The 18,881-nt window shown below is 41.2% G+C and overlaps 1 protein-coding gene and 1 long non-coding RNA gene across 2 annotated transcripts in view; one reads left to right on the plus strand and one right to left on the minus strand.

Annotated features, from left to right (window-relative positions):
* LOC310912356 overlaps positions 1-18,881 on the minus strand; it is a 424,676-nt gene that overhangs the window by 253,406 nt on the left and 152,389 nt on the right. The gene's annotated exons all lie outside the window — the stretch shown is intronic.
* SORCS3 (sortilin related VPS10 domain containing receptor 3) overlaps positions 1-18,881 on the plus strand; it is a 269,719-nt gene that overhangs the window by 186,023 nt on the left and 64,815 nt on the right. The window contains exons 6-7 of the mRNA XM_083866873.1: positions 6,213-6,277; positions 13,052-13,170. Of these exons, the coding sequence (XP_083722999.1) occupies positions 6,213-6,277; positions 13,052-13,170 (184 nt within the window). The remainder of the gene's footprint in view (positions 1-6,212; positions 6,278-13,051; positions 13,171-18,881) is intronic.

Genomic DNA, 18,881 nt, shown 5'->3' on the forward strand with positions numbered 1-18,881 from the left:
CCATAAGGAGCTATTTCAAGGGCACCAACTGGGAAATTAGGATGCCGCCTGGAGCATCCTGTGTTGCTGGCCCTTTCAAACCTTGACCAGGCTGTGAATAAGGATCTTTGGCCTTCTATCCACAAATTTTTTCAAGTGTATTTCACGAGAATGTGGTTATATTTTTGGGGGGTTATGGTATAGATTTGGTAAAAAATGCCAGAGGACTTTAAAAGATTAAGACCTATTAACTGGATGAGAACTAGACACAGACTTATTTATGCATATGTTTTGGTGTTAGCATAAAGGGAAAAGAAAAAATATTAAGCAACAGCAGTTTTTTGGTTGCTAAATATACTTTAAAGATATTCCCTGTTAATTTCTGTGATATGAGAAGTCACCTCCTTTTAGGTACTGAGAAGAGAAGGAAATGTTTCTCTGTGCAGCAGAGCCTGCTGCCTTGAGTGGATTCTCTGGTTGTGGTTGACATGATTGAGCCTAAATGTCAGTTTTCTCCTTAAGGGCAGGATTGATTTGGATCTCTTTCCTCTTCTTTGTCTGGTTTATGCATCAAAGAACTGTGTGTAGCAAGTTTGTGGTTCGAGAGCCTGTGATTCACTGAGTTTACAGGGAAGGTACAGGTTTAGACATTTGGTGTTAGTAGGGATGAAGTGCAGGGAGGCAGATGCATGTATGCACATATGGAAACATAAGCAGATGCCATGAACACCTGAAGTTTTGTTCTCTTTGAGGTACCATGCGGAAAACTGCCTTAAAATTCATTGGGACCATTTTAAAAAGGATTGGCTTTGCTGAAAAGAAATTAGCTGAGAATAAACACTTGGCAATTTTTTCCCCTTATCTTGCAAGCTAAGTCTCACAACAATTACTTCTGCCCATGTCCAAAACTACAGCATCACGGAAATTAGCACTGGAAAAGATATAGAAAGCTCCAGGGACCTAGCTAAGGCAGTTCCTTACAGTATCTTCCTGCCCAGCTTTTTTTCCCAGGCTTCATTTGAAATATGCTGTGCTAGGAGGTTTTGCCCATAACTCTTCAGAGACCTCATCACATCCTAACACATCCAGCAGCGTCTCCCCCGGCTCAGCCACAGAGAATGATACTGTATTTATGAGTTTAATAAGCACGTTCTTTGTCCCAACAGTTCAAAATTTGTATGGTTCTTAACTATGGTATTTTATGGTGTGGTTGGCTCAGGTTGTGTGCAGGTTGGGTGTGTTTGGGCTGTTACGTGCCCAGAGTCAATGTCTGAGGGAGCTGATTTTAGGCCAATTAATACATGAATTGCCTTGACCACCTGGAGCCAAATGCAATTATTGATACTCAGACAAATGTGGTGCAATGTCAGATAGAGAAGAAGCCTGTTGGAAAGGTATGTGCCATTTAGCAAGGGTGCCATGTGGAAAACTCCAGGTCAGTTGAGTGGGAATTGAACAAATTAGTTTTTGCTTCCATATATCCACATGGGCATGGCCCTTGTGTTGCTTGGATGAGTTAGAAACATGCACTGCTTGCCTGGTACCACACAGAAGTGTTTATTCTCTTCTGGAGCAGGATAGAATTAAAATTACAGCAGACTAATTGGCGACATCCTCTAATTTAACTGCAGTTGCCTGCAGCAAGAGGATGAGTTTTTCTCCCTTTACATATTATTGCACAATAAATGTGCCTTGTTCCTTGCTGTTTCTAGCCCTTATTTACTGCACAACATCCTGCTAGATAATATCCATTTGTTTCCTCTGTCCCTTTACATGGACACTGGCAATTGCCTTCAGTCTGACGTCTTAAACTGCAAAAATGAGTTTTCAATTCAGCATCTTGGGAGTCTCAATTTGTTGTAAAAGTTTTGATTTTGTTTTCAAAGCTGGCGAATGACACTTTGACTGATCAGAAATTAGACACACCCCTGGCATAAAGCTCAGTCCAGCAGGTTCCAGATCAAATTTGAAAGGCTGACTCCAGTAACCTGAATTTTTGCTTTTACCATGTTGTAAATCCCAAACACAAATGTGGCTCACATTCAGTGATACTCACTCAAACCTCCCAAACTCTTGGTCCAGGAGATAGATGAATAAAACAATTCCTATTCTCAATTGATTGTTTAGGGAACAAGGATCAACAGAGCAGTTGGAATCGCTCAACTGGTTTCATTTAAGATGCTAGAGGAGCAATATCTCAGTGTTTCCTTTCACCTTTAAATGCCTAATGTCTGAAAAATGCATATAAAAAAATGCAAAAAATGTTTATTCCATGGAAAAGCATTAGAGTTGGTAGAGAAAGTGAGTTGGATTATACAGTAGGCAGGTAACCTGAAGAGTCTCTGTTTTTTTTTTTTTTCCCTTTCTTTGCATGTGCTGCCATTTTTTATTTTGAAGTATACAGCACCTTATAGGGAAACATTTCAGGGGTAGTTAAAGTGCAGAATGTTGTGTTTTCCTTGCCCTTCTTGCTTACTCTCCCTCCCAGTCATCGATGAGATATTAGCAGAGTGGCCTGGTAAATGTGCGCCCATGCACAATGCTCTTCCTTCAGGATAGAGATAAAGATCTTGCCAGGATCATGTCCATCCTTCAACTTTCAAGAGCACACAATTCTCTTCTGAAAAGAAGGGAGAAAAGATCTTGTGAAAATCAAGAGCTACCATGAAAACAGAAAGCAAAAACAGCAGCAGAAGATACAAGAAAAGGTAACAATTCTTCCTTTTAATGGAATTCAGAAGTAGTTTGAATTCTTAATGGGAAAATTATCCTGGCTGCTGCAATTCTGGCTGCAGGCTCCACATTTTGAAAACTGCTTTTGCAGCAGTTAGGGAACGTGTCAGCAGGAAAAACTGACCTTTCCTGTCACTACTGCCTGCATCCTCTCAGCATTTTCTCATGTGAGGGGTGATTAATGAATAGGGATGGTGGAGGATGTTGATTTAACTCTGTTCCTCACAATGAGGGTGCCTTTTTTCACTTCCTATGGCCCTCCAAGACAGCAGCACACATGGGTGTATTTTGTGAACTTTGGTTTAAATTTCGCTGTCTGGAGCTGATATGCACAGAGCTATGTGACCATGGGTCAGGACCTCAGGCTCCTGAGTGTTAAATACTCTTGTCTTTGTAAGCCTCTGGACAGGGTTGTTAGCTAGAGCACCATGAAAGCCTTTCCCAACCACCCCACTGTGGGCTACTCTTGGTTGTATAAGTTAGGAGATGCTGACATCTCTCCTCATCATGCTTTAGTTGCTTAAAGAATACTGAGCAGTGCATCCTCCAAATGTTCTTCAGAGAGATAATGTGTAAGAAAATACAAGGCTGTGAAAGTGTCTCTTCTTGTTTTGTTGCTGCTCCTGTATTGCCAGACCTGAGAGGTTGTTGTGAGTTCTCAAGGCTAGAGAATTACAACAGGATAAAGGGATAAAGGAATAGCTTTAGAATCAGTGTGTGCAGTTTTGCATCTGTGCTTCAGGATCTGTATTTACATCTTGCTCTTTCCACTGCTGACTTTTTTGCATTCTTCATGTAAAGCTCCTCCAGACAAATGACGAGAGACCATTTACTAAAAATACCTGAATTCAAGAGTCAGAGCAATGCAAAGCAGAGCTCTGTTCCTTGCCAGTGGGAACAGATGTGAGGTGAGGCATGAAGAAACAGCATTGATTTGGGATCTGTTTTGCAATCAGTCATTGGTATAAGAGAGCAACTTGGTTTGAGGGAAGGAGGGATGACCAATGCATCACTTTTCAGGCTTGTTATCTACCTGCTGGTAGAGCAGCCTGTCTTGTTTTTGGGTTGCAGGACACTGTGAGTTTTTCAGCTTGCAGTGCACTATTTGGTGAGCAGAGTACTAGGGATGTGCTGTGTGCTAGTCCTTTTTTGTCACCATTGTTATTCTGAAAAGAACCATTAGGCTTGTCAAAACTAATTAAGGGAACAAGTAGATGGCACTGGAAAGGAACTTCAAGCTAGAATGTCATGTTTCAGGAGATCCCTCTCATTCCCTGGTGCACACTTGAAAGGCATTATGAGTGGATCCACAGAGCTTACAATGGTAATGAGTAGTCTGGATTTTGTTAGGAAATACTTATTTTCTTCTAATTACAGTTTCTTTTAATGTGAATAGTACTGTGGCAGACTGATGTCTGTTACTACCTGGGCTAGGAATAGTTTTGCCCATTGCTGCAGGGGAAGATACAGTGCCCTCTCCATCTGGAGAGGAGGGACCCAGAGAATGTCAGAGGCCGAGGTAAAGCCAATATTGTGGTGTCAAGATGCAGCAAATGGCTCTGAGTAAAAGTCTGGTGTCTGGCTTCCAGAAGGATGGATGCCAGGAGAGTGCATTTAAGGCTGAATTTAAGTAGGAAACCTCTTGGTAAGGGCTGCAGGGCAAGTCCCTAAAGTGTTCCCAACCTTTACCTCAAAGTGCTGGAATTACCACTCTGTTTCATTAAGTTGTGATGGATAGATATGATGGTAAGCATGTACATCTGTCTCTACTGGTATGTCTTAGACAAAGGTGATGGTTACTGAATGACTGAAATTACAGCAGTTAGTGCTACTCTTTTGAAAAAGGCAGAAAACTTCTGCTATAGACTAGAAAGATTGCTTTCTATATACATTGGAGACTAATACTGCAGCACACTGTAATGTTTTTCACTGATATTTAAAGGAATTTCTATGTATCCTACTGTCACTTTTAACTGTGTCCATATATTGGGAAGATTTGGTCCCAATAACTGCATGATCCCAGGAACTCAGGCTTATTCTGGCATCCTTACCAGTAACAGACAGCACTTTCCTCCTTGTGAGATCACCCTGAAACTGATGGTAGCGATTATGGAGCAGACTGTTTCTCTTTGTGAGTGGAATGATGAAAGCCCTGCCTGTGCTGCTTTGTTTTGTTGTGTTGGTATCTTTTGGCCACAACTCAGAGTGCTGTGAACGGACTCGCTATCGATGTGGTGCTCTCGTTAACAAGCAGTGCCAGTTTCACTTACCTGCACAGTGGCTCATAATGTAGTTGTTTTGACATTTGCAGCACTGGCTGATCTTAGCTGAACTCCAGCACATTTATATGTTTGTCGTTGCTTCAGCTGCTGTGTTTTTTGTGGGATTCACAAAAATTTATCAGAGCATCTGTATTTTTTTTATATTATTATTATTTTTAATGTTTCTGCTGTTGATGCCCCAAGGATGAAAACGGCAAAAGAATGTGATAAAAATGTTTTCAGAACATTAGGGAATTCTGAACGTTGGCTAGCTCAGAGGGAAACTATTATTTACAATCTACTGTATCAAATTCAACTCCCACCAAATTAGAAACTGATTTTTGTCATTGTCCCTTTTTAATCTAACCCTTTAGTTAACTCGGGAGAAGCAGCACCATAAATCACGTGGACATCTATGGATTTTTTTTCCCCTGCCAGCCATTGCTAAGACTAAATGTTCATCTCTCAGTGATTCTTATCAGCCAGGACACTAATAATAACATTTCTGTTCTGGGCTTGACTTTCTCTCTTCCAGGAGAAAAAGTTTCTTTTTAATGTGCTTTGAAAAACATTTTTAAGGAGTAAATAATGCACAGGAAGATTTGACTTGGGGTGGTTGATTTCCAGCTAGTGAGATTAAAGAAACTCCTTGTGCCTCTTTTCATAATTGTCAAGGACCATGGATGGCATGGGGTCATGGTGTGAATAATGAATACTTTCTCACCTCTTTAAAATCAGAAATTCACTGTATGTGCAACACTGTTTTTCTTTTGAAGATGTGGAAAAGGAGGTAAAGAATAGCAAGATTGCCTAGCAAACCAGGGGCAAATCAGGAAACAATCTTTCATGTCTCTAATCAGCCAAATAAAACCTTTTAATTTGCTTTCTGAAGGCATGAGGCTGCTGTGCCCTTGTTTTTCCTTCAGCACTAAAACAGAACTCTGATTTTACTGAGTCTCGAGACCAGCTCTCTTTGCCACCACAAGAACAGTCATAGTAGTCTTGATCTTGTAGACAAGGGACAGGCAGGATTACTCTCCTGTGCCTGGGAGGGTTGGTGTAGGGTCCCTGAGCGTGGTCTGTGTGGAAATACAAGGGAGACAAGTCCTTAAAAGGTGGAGGACTCCACACCAGGTGTGCCAAGGTAGGCTTAAACTGGTTTTGCTTTCCTTTACCATCTCTGGCTGACTGCAGCCTTTCAGCTAGCTGACTGTCCTCTCTCTCTCTCTTCTCTCCCAGGTCAGTGGCTGGTTTGGATAAGGAACCTGACCTTGTGCACATGGAAGCCCGGACAGCTGATGGACGTGAGTGCCCACAGCCAATGCTAAAAACGGGGCTTTGAGCCAAGAGTGGGGTGGGAATGAGAACTCACTTTACCCATTTTACCTCCTCATTTACATTTTAATGGGTAGAGGGGATGTGGGTCATGGGGTTTGGTGTGATGTTCTTATCCTGAGCCTGTAGGGGAGAGTCATGGGCTGCAGGGCTTGCGTTTGTGGAGAGGGTGTACAGAAGCTCAGTCTGTTGGGCCAAGAAGCCATCTATTCTGTTCCCTATTCAGCAGTTTCAGTGCCACATAGTTTACATCAGTCATAAAAAGCTGAGCTACCTACACTGTAGCATGGAACCTCTGTGCATTTCCAGAGGTGCTCAAAACAGCTAGGTGGTACCTGAGAATTTGAGAAATTACCTGCAGTCAAACTTACCCTCCAGGCAGAATGTCCCTATGCCCCTTCGTTTTGTATTGAAAATATTTTTTAGTTTTGCTCATAATGTATGAATAGGTGTTCCATACCAAAACATTACAGACCTTGAAAAGGTGCCTGAATCTGAATCAGGAAATAGGAAAAAAAGAATTCTTAACCACTCACCTATATGAATCTAGTCACATTTGCAGTGGAATGGATTCCTATGTAGTCAATCTCCAGCAAAGACAATGGTGTTAGAAGGAAGCTGACTTACTCTCTCCAAAGTGTTTTAGATATTTCTCACAGGAACTGCAGCATAGTAATGCTTCTGCTCCTTGTGGGAAATTTACTCCATTGTGAGGAAATGGGAGCAATGGGACAAGTGTCCCATTTTGGTGCAGGGACAGTATAGGAAGACAACATAGACTGAGGAGTCAGAGGATTTCTGGGAGAAAAAAAGGCCTCATTTTTGTTGGTTGCAAACTTTTGTCTATTTTAGTCAAGTGCTGCGTAGGGCAGATGTGTGAACAAGCTGCTGTCTATCAAGATGGCTTCTCTGAGGTTGTGGATATTCTAATATCACTCATTGGCCTCCCACTGCTATTTAGTCATGGCAGCTGAATAAATAACCAGGCAATAAAAGCTCAGGGGTGACAGCTGTTTGTTGAATATGTGGAAAAAGCAAAACAAGCCGACAGGTGGGTGGACAAGGTAGGGAGGCATCTTCAGTGCCTTTGCTGCTGTGTGTATGGCAGGTATGATGGGAGAAGTGGTCAAAAGCAAATAAAAACCCAAGCAAGCAAGCAAGCAAACAAACTGCTGATGGAGTCTGTTTTCAAACTAAGTTTAAACTTGCTCACCCAGCTATTTGAATATTGGATATGTCAAGGACGTAAATGTTTGAAAGATGTATCCCCAGCTTAAAGACAGCTCCCTTCCTTCAGGTCTTGTTTGCTCAGGGGTTTGCCCTTTGTTCTTGTTTTAATGTATAAATTCAGCATTTTGAAATTGGCAGCTGATGGTGTTGAGGGTTTCACTGGAAGCCAGGCTTGGCCAGTAGTGTCAGCAAAACAACCCCATTGCAGCTGCCACCCCAGGTCTGTTGGGCAGTGCTGGCCCTGCTGGTGTGTACCAACTGACTCCTCTCCCAGCACAGCACAAAAGTACAGTGTTGCTCCAATTAGAGGTTCTAAGGCTTAAAACAATATTTGTATTACAAAGCAAGGACAGTCTCACAGGTACAGACTTCCCCAGTGTGATAGTGTCCAGCTCTGGGTGCTCAGGAATGGGGCACTGAACTTTCCTCCCAGTTACTTCTGCAAACAAATTGGGCCTTCATGTGCTCAGTGAAATAGCTGAGGCACTTAGACCTGCTGGAAAAGGGGCCCTGCAGTTACTTCTTCTTGATCAGAAAGTTTCTGATGAAAGTTTTCCTCAGTATTATGCAGAAGGAAGGAAAGGCTTCTCTAATGCCTCCCTTAGGTCAGTCTGGTGGCTTTGTCACTTATTTGATACATTAACAGATATGGATTTAAGTATTCCCATTGCTTAGTCCAATTCAGATAGAAGAATCTGTGTCTTCAATGTCACTGGCTACTTGAAAAATACATGATTCTTCTAGATTTGGCCTTTTTCTTTCCTCTTCTTCTGTTTTCCTCCATGTTTTTAATTAAAAATAATAAAAAAAAATAAAAAAATAAAAAAAAAAATAAAAAAAACCCCAGCAAAAAAAGTAGAGAGTAAAAGCAGTAGGGAAGGGAAGGAAAGGAAGAGAAATGGTATTTAGGACTAGACTACTGAATTTGAATTTATTTATTATTTTCTTTTAGGAGTAGTTGGGACTCAAGAACCTATCTAATACCAATTCAGACACTGGAGCCTAAAAGGTGCTCTGGATCTGGGAAGAGGTGGTTGGGCATGCTCATTCATCCATAAATGAGTCAGGGCTATCAATAAGCTTATGGATCTGGGAGCTGGCAGTCCTGTTTACCTCTCTGGTGTCTGTCCTTCAAGAGATCTTGCCACATGGTTTTGTCTTCTGCCCCTGTGTCTATTCTCCTTAAATACTGCAAGATGCTGATAATTCCAGTGCCTATCTTATCTCAAGCTGTTCCCATCTTTTGTAGCAGCTGAAGTTTTTCATATTTTTTCGCATCTTGGCAGAGTCATTGTAGCAGAATAATAATTTAGGCTTGCATTTTTAAATTGTAAAAACATGTAGGAGCCTTGGGCATTGTGCCTTCTTTCAGGGTGGAATAGACAGGGCTGGATGCAAGGGAGCTATTATGATCATACTGACACAAGCACCCACCAGCATTCCTGTGCAGGATATATTGAATTTTCTGATGTTCAGTGAGCTAATCTTCACCCCACTCACAGATACAGTGCAATAAACAGGATTTGAATGATAGGAAAAAGAAGGGGAAAAAAGCTAACCAGGAAGATAAAACAGGGTAACTAATTCCTGGAGTGTCTACATGTCTTTTTTTTTTTTTGTGGGATAATTATTGAGGCCAGTGAGTTTTTTCTCCTTCCCATGGAGAAACACAATGTTTCTCCACGACGTTATGATTTTAAATCTTGCCTGACACTAGGACCTGATTTAAGCTGAGCCAATCTGCCAATGCAGCTTGTGTCTATCAGCTGCCTTTTTCCCAGTTAGCCATGCTGGCCAGCTCCTTGCTTTCAGCTGCCTTATTAATGCTGCCAGGAAGGAGCAGGACTTGCTGTCCTGGGTCTCTCTAAGTCACAGTCACCTGCACACAGGTTGGCCCTTTGCAGCCTCCAGCACAATGACACAACAGCTTTGGCTGTTTCACTGCCTCCCTTCAGGGACCCACATCTTTGGGGAGAGAGTCTCTTGTGCTCCTGCTTCCTGCCAAAGCTGGCATGGCTGGCAGGAAAAGATGAGACTTGATAGCTTGGCTTATTTCACCAGTTTGTCCCTTCCAATTTCAAGAAATTGTTTCTGTTTTGTCACTTCAAAAAGGGTAAAAATACACTCCAGAATCTGAAGATGGAAGACTGTGTTAAATAGCAATGAGGAGGTGGTTCAAGCTCCTCAACTGGAAAATGGCAGTACATCTGTGAGAGCCATTCCCTAATCCTGAGGTGGGCAGGGTTTGTGTGGAGGCATGGATGCTGGGATTTGAGCTGCAGCAAGCCCTCCAGGCTGCTTGATGTCATATTGGCTATTGCCATATTCACAGATGAGCTGAGAAAGTGCCTGGATTTGCTTATAAGCATGAGGAGTCTTTAATGCTGCCTGGGAAGTAGGGAGCTCTTCTCAACTCCTTTTGCAGTGAAACATTATAAAAATCCCAAAAGTAACGCAAAATCCAACTGACTAAAAGAATCCTGAAAACCAAAACACCCAGACCCTTTTATTCTGGTGTTGTATAGGACAATATATAAATTGGAAGTAATGCCTAGGTAGAAACAATGTCCCTTAAGCAATACACCTCCCAGTGAAAGTTAAGCAAGGCTTCAGAAGCATGGCTTAGTCTCATGTCACTGCTCCTCTGGGTGAATGTCCTTCTACTTTGTGGCTGTCCAAAAGGGGAGGTGCAAAATAACTTAATTCTAGAGGAGAGGGAGATTATAGCTTGGAAGTTAGGATGGCCTCTTCTCTCTAAATGGAGAACTTTTGTTGACAGACCCTGTACTTTCTATGTGAGAAGATGTGCCCTGTGAATGGCACCCTTTAAGAAGCTTGAGCAGGGACTTGAGATTGTTTCTCCCTTTGAGTTGTACACAAATGGGAACTGAACTGGGTGCTGCTATGTTTTTTACCTGTTTTTTTTAATGTATTTTAAAGGTAATAATTTTTTTTTTTTTTTGCGAAGCAGGAAAAAGGCGAGACTTAATTTTATCTCGCATCCTAAAGCCGTCAGGTTTAAAGATATTTTATTTGTGTCTGTGTTTGAGTTTTGTTTTTTTTTTCTTAATAGGCTTGTATTGTAAAATATATGAAAGTAAATAAAACAAGAGACTAAATGGAAAATGGGTAGTGAGCTACTCCCCTTCTCCACCACCATCTCCTTGTGAATATTAATCAGGTGCCATTCTTTGAGTATATTTGATTGCTGGTGTAACACACTCAAAATGACATATTTCCCAATAGGCAGGAAGCTCGTTGTCATGTCAACACTTGTGATTTATCTGCATTTATTTGTGACAGGTTTTTATTCCTCTTCCCATTCTGTCACTCAGCAGCAGCAAATTATCCCCTTTTTGGAAGGATAAGAATATCCAGGCTACTGTGTGGGAGAACATACTGGAGGGAATGAGGTTCTAAAAATACAACTCCTGACCTCTCCTCCTTGTTCTGCCTAATTTTAGAGCTACCTCAAAGAGCAAGTCACTGCTGTTGATCTCTTTGGATAGCATGGCAGCACATAAGACCCTCTTGTTTCCTGAGCAGTTGCTTTTATCCACTGCAAGGTTGTCTTGGGTTCCACACTGAGGAGCTAAATAGCAGCTCTGGGCCAAGTGTGTGTATATCAGTTGATGAAGAACTTTAATTTATGCCAGTTGAAAGTCTGACCCCTCTGCTGCTGCTGCTGGGATTTTATGCTGGGAGCAAGCACAGCTCTGATACTCTGGATATTGGCACTGTCTCTAGGTCAGGTGGTTTTCACCATACACTTTAATCACTGCCCAGTACTCTGAGCTGGCACCAGCAACATTTTCTGCTGCTTTAGCATCCTCAGTGGGACTATGATTTCATTACTGCACCAGACCTGTGTGACTGCTCTGACTCAGCCCTTATTAACCTGGACTCCCTGGTGCATCAACCCAGAACCAGGTCTGCAGCCTTTAAACAGAGGCCTTCAGTCACTGGGTGGTTGGGCATGGACCTTTATTAGATTAAAACTTGGCTGTAGTTTGTGGCTTTTTTAGACAAAATATTTTAGAAATTATTAGTCTAATTATTAATGCCTCTGACTTGCATTCTTTTTGCATTTTTAAGAGTGTTGCTGGGACAAGACTTTAAAGGGGAAACTGTCAGTCTGTGAATCTTGTTTTAGAATCTGGGAAAGCAGTTGGCTCAATCTCAGAGGATTTCAATTGTGCCCCCCAGAATTTTCCACTGCCCCACATTTTGCTGTCACTGGAAGGACATAGATCAAGGACAAGGCAGTTCTTTTGTGATGGAGAATCCTGTAAGCAGCTTTGCTGGGCTAGTGACTGTCTTTTTAAACTTCTCTTTTATCATTTTGAGCTCAGTTTGACAAGGTCCATGTCAGATTGTTCTGTTGTGAACTAAAATCACTGCACCAGGCTCACCCCAGCCCTTATAAACTTGCTGTTTACTTCATTGAATTGTCTGTCCTCACCCTTTGTAGAAAAGCAAAGAAGCATTTGAATCTAGGGAGCCTGTAAAAGTGCCACAGTGGAAAAGATATGACCCTTTTATCACTCCAGCTGTCATCTTAGTAGTATTTTCATTTTCTCTCTAATTTGCAGTTTTCAGAACAGCAGTTGAAAAGCAGAGATGGCATATTTAGATTACACACATTCAGAAACACAGTTCTTCAATTGTTCTGTTTCATAAGGCCTTTTCTTAGTCTGAGTGAAATAATGCTTAATCCCCTATAACCCCTCTCAACTTGCTGGAGGTGAGCACATATCTTCTTGTTCTAACTTTCTGTATATCTGCCTTTTCCCTCTGTTGTCTTCATGATCTTCTCCCACTCCTGTTCCTCCTCTCAAGAAATGCCAAGGCCTGACAAGATCCCATTAGTGTGATGGTCGTCTTGTCTCTAGGCAGAAGCGTGTGATGATTCTTGCAGTGCATATAACTACTGTTAAGAAGCTTCAGCTACTTATGTTATTTCATGGCCATGGCATTTTCATTCCTAAGCTGCGTTTGCTATAAAGACTTAATTTTGGGAGATGTTTGTGATTTTCACAGGAAAAAAAAAAAAAAAAAGTTTGACTTAATAGTGTTGATTTGCCCTTTTAAAAAATTATTTTTGTGTTTTACTACCACAATTAAAACCAGTCAACAAGGCTCGGGTGTTTCAGAGGGAAGACAGGGGTATGATTTCCAGAAGAGTATAGGAATTGGTGAATTCTACCTGGGTGGCTGCTGCTCTGTATGGTCTCATCAGCACCTTCCACACTTATGGTTGGTACCCTACATTATAGTTTGAACTTCAGTCTCCTGAGGGATGTTTGCACAATAGGGAAGGGAATGACAAATGTTGGATGTCGAAGTGTGGTGAATTTCTAACTTCAGAGAACATTTACAGTGTCAGAGGCTGGAGGCATGGAATAACATCTGCCTAGTTGGACATAAGAACTTCTTTTGATCTGCTGGTGGTGTTTACAGACAAGTGGCTCCCATGTGGGCATTTCTGACATGTCCATGTTCTCCCCTTGCAGACACCCACTATTTGACCTGTCGGATCCAGGAGTGCTCCGAGACCAAGAGGAGCGGGCCCTTTTCACGCTCCATCGATGTCAGCTCCCTTGTTGTTCAGGATGAATACATCTTCATCCAGGTACGTTGGCTTCACACAAATGGGACAAGGATTCTGCCTGCACAAGGTATTTTTTCTGTGCAAAGGAGGAGGCATATTCTAAGGATAAGTTCTTAAGAGCTGGGAGCCCATCCTGTCAGCTCTGCAGTCTCAGATAGAGCACTTGATCTCTCTGCTCATCACTTGTCTTGAATTTTATAGATATTTTTAAAGTTTGTTCATTAAGGGTCCATGGATTTCACATCTTGCTATTTGTGTGGATAATCGTAAAATATAAAGAACTACAAATGAATTGAGGAGAACAGAGAAGAACAAAGGAAAGGTGTGAATGATTGTTTTAACAACTGGAAAGGTTTATGTGGATTTGACAGTCAAGTAATGCTAATAGAGTGAACCAAAATTTGTAGTAGGAGGTAAAATAGCAGAAAAATTGAGAAAAGATGTTACAGGGCAACTTCAAAGTGAAAGATGACTTTAAATTTGTCAGTTGGTGATGATTTTGGAGATGACGAGAAAGTGTCAGAAATCGAATGAGAAACTACGTGTTTTTGAGATTTTTTGAGAATACATGGGCTGGATGGAACAGGGCCATCTCTCTAAATTTTGTGTCTGTGGAAGCCTGAGAAGGAATAGTACAGTCTGGAAGAACACTTCCTGAAGATGTACCATTTGGTTGAAAACTGAGAGCCAGGCTGTGGTGATTCCAGATCGTGGGAAGCTCAGGCGACGCAGAGATTACAGACATGGTGATGTTAACTGCTTGTCTCCAGTGCTGAAGCAGGGGGAACAAAATGAGACAAAGACTGGATTCAGGTGGTACAAAAAAGACACATACTTCCCTTTTTGAGTAAGATTGTGTTACATTAAGCTCCTATTTTATTTCCTTGAGTGAGCATTTTTCTTGAGTGTATCCAAATTATGAGAAAGTTTTGCTGTGTTTATTGTCAGACTTTCTTACAGAAGGGAAGACTGATAAGTCTGTGCTGGAATTAGGTGGAGGACTGGATCCCCTGGCCTGGGAGGACTGCAGTATGAAAACTGCATGCATTTGAGCAACATTGGCAAACTTCTTCTGAAAGTAGGAGAGTCTGCTGCTCTGGAAATGACCTAATATAATGGGAGCCACAGCTCCTCTCAATCCCCCATGAAACCCAGTCTGCTACTGCTTCCTTTGGCCTCAGTGCAGATCCACTGCTAGAATACACTGTGAATTCAGCTTTTGCAACTTAGTAAGTCATGATTTGACTAAAAGCAATGGCTTTCCAATCAATAAATGCTCTGCTCTCCAAGGAGTATTTAAGAGAGACTCTCAATGTGGTGGTTTATGTCTGTGGCTAAGGGTGTTGTGGAACATCCAATTCTTCAAGCATAAGGCCTTACAGACATTTCTCACTCCACAGCTCTCATCTGTGTTAAAACAAGGACACTGTTTAGAATCTTGATCTCACAGTGAGGACGTGGGCCTGGTGTGTGAGTTCCTCTGCCTGAAGTCAACAATGAGCAGCTCAGGCTAAAAGCCTCTAAAAAGCTTCAAATCTAAAAAAGTGTGTGTGTTTATATATAAAAATACATGCGTGTATGTATATGCAATACTCAAATGCCTTGACTATTCTTAGCAAGGTTTTATTATAGCTTAATGGGTGTTTGAATTGAAAATCATATTCCCACACTTTAAAAAAGCTGTTAAATATACACACAGAACACTGCTGCTACTTTGGGCAGGAGACTCTCCATTCCCAAGCTGTGTTCCCTTTCCCTGTGTTCTATATCACACTGGCAGGGTTTCTGCCTGTCCAGCAGCCTGTTGTAGGGTGGCTGAGATGCTGGGCAGGGGTTGAGTCTTTGCAGAGCTCAAGTGACACTCAGGCGCTTCAGATTGCCAGCACACCCTGAGCTGAAGGTGTGGTAAATCCTCCGTGTCCAGGACAGGGTGAATGGACCATACAGAGTGTTTGCTTGGTACATATGTAGGAGTGCTGATATGTCCTGGATGTATGAGTCTCACAATCCGTGTGGTGTTGCTGCCTATGATGGGATGTGTCAGACTGACTGCTTGCAATGTCTCATGCATGTGGTTCAGTCTGGATAATCTTGGACAGAAGTGTAGGAGCCAGGACAGAGATAAATAAATATCAAATTAAATGTTAAGAACCTGGTGAGGTTTAATAGCTGCATAAAGGCTTGGTGCATGAGTTCTGATATGTCTGTTCTGGAACAAATCAGAATTAATGTCTTGGAGTAGGGAGAGGAACTTGTTTAATTTTTGTCATTAAACTAGTAAGTTTTTCATCTAAATCAGTAGGCAGTGCCCCTCTAAAGTTAGAGAGATCAAACCTCCAGGAGCAATTTATCTCTTATTTCACCTATTTCAACATGAGCTAGGTCTCTCTTTGAGTATACCTTTCTCATTAATATTAGAAGGAGCCTAAGTAGAGCTTGGTGAAAACCCTGAAATTTTTGATGGCTAAAATTAGGGAAGATGAATTCCAGCTATTGATATCAGTGTCTTAGATTACCTGCATAGAGTTATTTACTAGTGAATATCCATGCTAACCAAGTTGATGAACGGGCCTGTACTGTAAGATTCCTGGGGAGCATTAACTTGCACTCGAAGCAAACGTGATACTGTGATCTATAATGGATAGGGGAAAGAAGAACACAGAAGATATTATAATGCCGTTATAAATCAATGATTCTTGTTGTGCAGCATTTTTGAAAGGATCTTTCAGAATTACAGTACAAAGAAAGAAAATGAGAATGATCTTATGCTTGAAAATTTTAGCTGTTGAAGAGAGTTTGAAAAGACTGAAACTGGTTACCAGGTAAAAGATATAAATAACATAGCCCATGAGGAAAGATGTAAAAGGTAATGTGGAGGGAAGAAATAAATAGCTACTAAGAGAGAGTAGGAAGAATTATTATGACTAAAACAGTAGGTGATCACTCTGATTTATTGACTGATTTTCTATTTGATTGATCAATAGTTATTTAAGGATGTCTATCATGTCACTAGGATTGGATTGGATAATTCTGCATAAATTGAGACATTAAGAGAAAATCTTACCCTCTCTTGCATGTATAAGATTTCATTCAGTTCACAGTATTGCTCTGGTGTAACCAGGAGGCAATATGATAATCTTCTTTATAATATCATAATCTTCAATTAATACTTAAAATTCATACAACTTGCAAAACAGGTCATTTATTTGTGAGAAGACCTTAGAATATGTCTGGACTTAAGTTCTATAGTGAAAAGGAGCTAATTTGCTGATCAACTTTCCCATTTAATGTCCATCTCTGTGGTGTTCAATTACATAGCTGTGCTCCAGTGAGTACTCGTTACTGATGATGGAACTCTTCAGAATGTGTGACATGACAACTGCTGGCACCACTACTGTTATAGTGCTGGTGACCTAAGGATATCAGTGGGACAAAATTTACACAGAGACAGTATTTATTATTGGTTGGAACTGATAGTTAGAAAAGGGACAGATAAGATTTTGGGCATATTCACAAGATCCTAAGGGACTTGAGGAGGGATTTGGTCTCTCAAAATTGTTTCTTCTCTTTTTTTCCCCAGCTGTAGATCTAGGTATCATAAATATGTTTCCAGCCCCCTATTAATCTTGTTGTGTTGTGCAGACCCTTCTGCATGTGGCTTTCCCCCAGAGATCATACCAGTCTAGTCTGGCATGCAGTTATCAGTGTCTCCATTCCTCCCCTATGCTTCTGTGTCTGTCAGCACTTGTAGACCCTCAGGGTTACTTTGGCCTTTTTGATTTGAGCTGGCTGTAAGTCAGTGCAGAGGTGTGTGGATGGGTGATCAATACCTGTCTTGGTTGTTTTTTATGTCTTTATTTTTCTCCAGGATGCTGCAGACTCTGCTATCCCAGTAGAGAGGAGCTGAAGTTGATCTGAATTGTAGCTCATACATTCAGCACTTTCCATAGCAGTGACAATGACACTGGGTGTAGAAGACTCCTCAGACGTGGCAGCTATACCTGGTTTGGGTTTGGGGGTGATACAGGCCAAAAAAATGCCTTTGGAGATTTTCAAAGGCCTTTCAGAACCCTCTCAGATCTTTCTTTGACTGGTGCTCTCATAAGGACAAGGAATGATCCCTGCAAAGTTTGATTGAAAAGGACTGATATTTTGCTTCAGATCCTGGTCCATTTCCACTTTGAAAGGGAAATGCTTTGCACCACTAGTCAGAGAGGCATGCTGAGAGGCAGTACCTTTTCACTTTCCAAGGTCTTTAAAGAGTGGAAACAGGGATCCTACTTCCCCTTTCCATCCCATGACATATTTTATCCAGGTGTTTACCTGCAGGCTGAAACTCAAGAGTGTCTTACTTCTCATTGGTCTCTGCTTCTACTTCTCCTTCTGGGAACCTTTCTTGTCCTTTTCTGTGCCATTTCATTTGTGATTCAGTCTCCTGGGAACCCTGGGAACTGCACACCTTTCTCTTGAGTCCATACTCCTTCAGGTTATCCTGGAACATACAATGATCCCATGTTCAAAAAGCTAAGTTGCTCTCTTGGTGGCCTTTTTTTTTTTTTTTTTTTTTTTTTTTTTTTTTTTTTTTTTTTTTTTTTTTTTTTTTTTTGAGGTTGATGTGATGAAGGAAGAAAGACTTCTGAGGGACCTGGGAAAAGAGACAGGGCTATGGCTGTGGTTTATAGTCCTCCTGAATGTGATGGGGTCTGTGGTGTTGCCATTTAGGAGCTAGGAATGGTGGTTACTCACATCTTTCACATGCAGCAGTGTAGAAGCAGCTGCAAGTCTTGTAGGAATTACATAAGGAAAGTGAAAAGTTTAAGTGAAAATGCTCTTCTGTGATACTGATCTTTTATCTGGCTCTTCTTCACCTTCTGAAGTAGTTTTGAACTTGGAAGACTTTTGCCTAATTCAGGGAGTTGCACAGCAGGGCAGCATCTCAGTCTGCTCCCTGGCATGAGTGAGAAGGAGCAAACCCAGGATTTCTCCAGAGGTTGTTGTTGTGTGGTGCAGCTGAGTGGGAGTCTTACAGTGCACATCTGAATAACTCCTCTGGCTTAGAGGAGCAAACACTTCTGCCAAAATCTGTTGAACCATTTCAGTCTTCTTTTGCATCAGGAAACTTTCCTTAAAACATATGCAGATGTCAGTATTCATCCGCAATCACTGATAACTTCTTACAAAATCTATGGATAATATTCCTTTTTTTGGATGCCTAGTGTCTCATCAGAGTCTGTCCAAAAATTTCAGCTGAAGTAATTTGATGCAAAATGGCATTTACAGACTTTCTTTTTATCTGAATCAAATTCTGGTTTTATCAGGGTGGATATATTTAAAATAACCTTTTTTCCTCAGCCTCAGTAGAAAGAAAAATATTATTTATAATATTAGAATTCAGATGTGGGGGGACATTTCTCTTTGAGATGTTATAGAGGGGGAAAAAATTCCTAATTCTAGAAGCTACATATATCTAAGCCCAGCTCAAGAGAAGTAGTTTAATATTATTACTGGTTGTAACTGTGCTTGTTTAGGAACACTTGAAAGTGCTTACATTTAGTAGGACATGAGTGTATGTTTCAAGTTTATTGAGTATTTAAGAATAGGCTAAATGAGCATATTTGCTGAATTGAAGTAATTTATCAGGTGAATAGACTTCAACCAGCAGCTACAGCTGAGTTTATGCTAATTCATAGGGATTCCTGACCTCAGTTATCAAGTTGTCAATTTAAAAACTT

The sequence above is a fragment of the Zosterops lateralis genome, assembly GCF_965231275.1.
Source record: "Zosterops lateralis genome assembly, chromosome: 8".
Lineage (NCBI taxonomy): Eukaryota > Metazoa > Chordata > Aves > Passeriformes > Zosteropidae > Zosterops > Zosterops lateralis.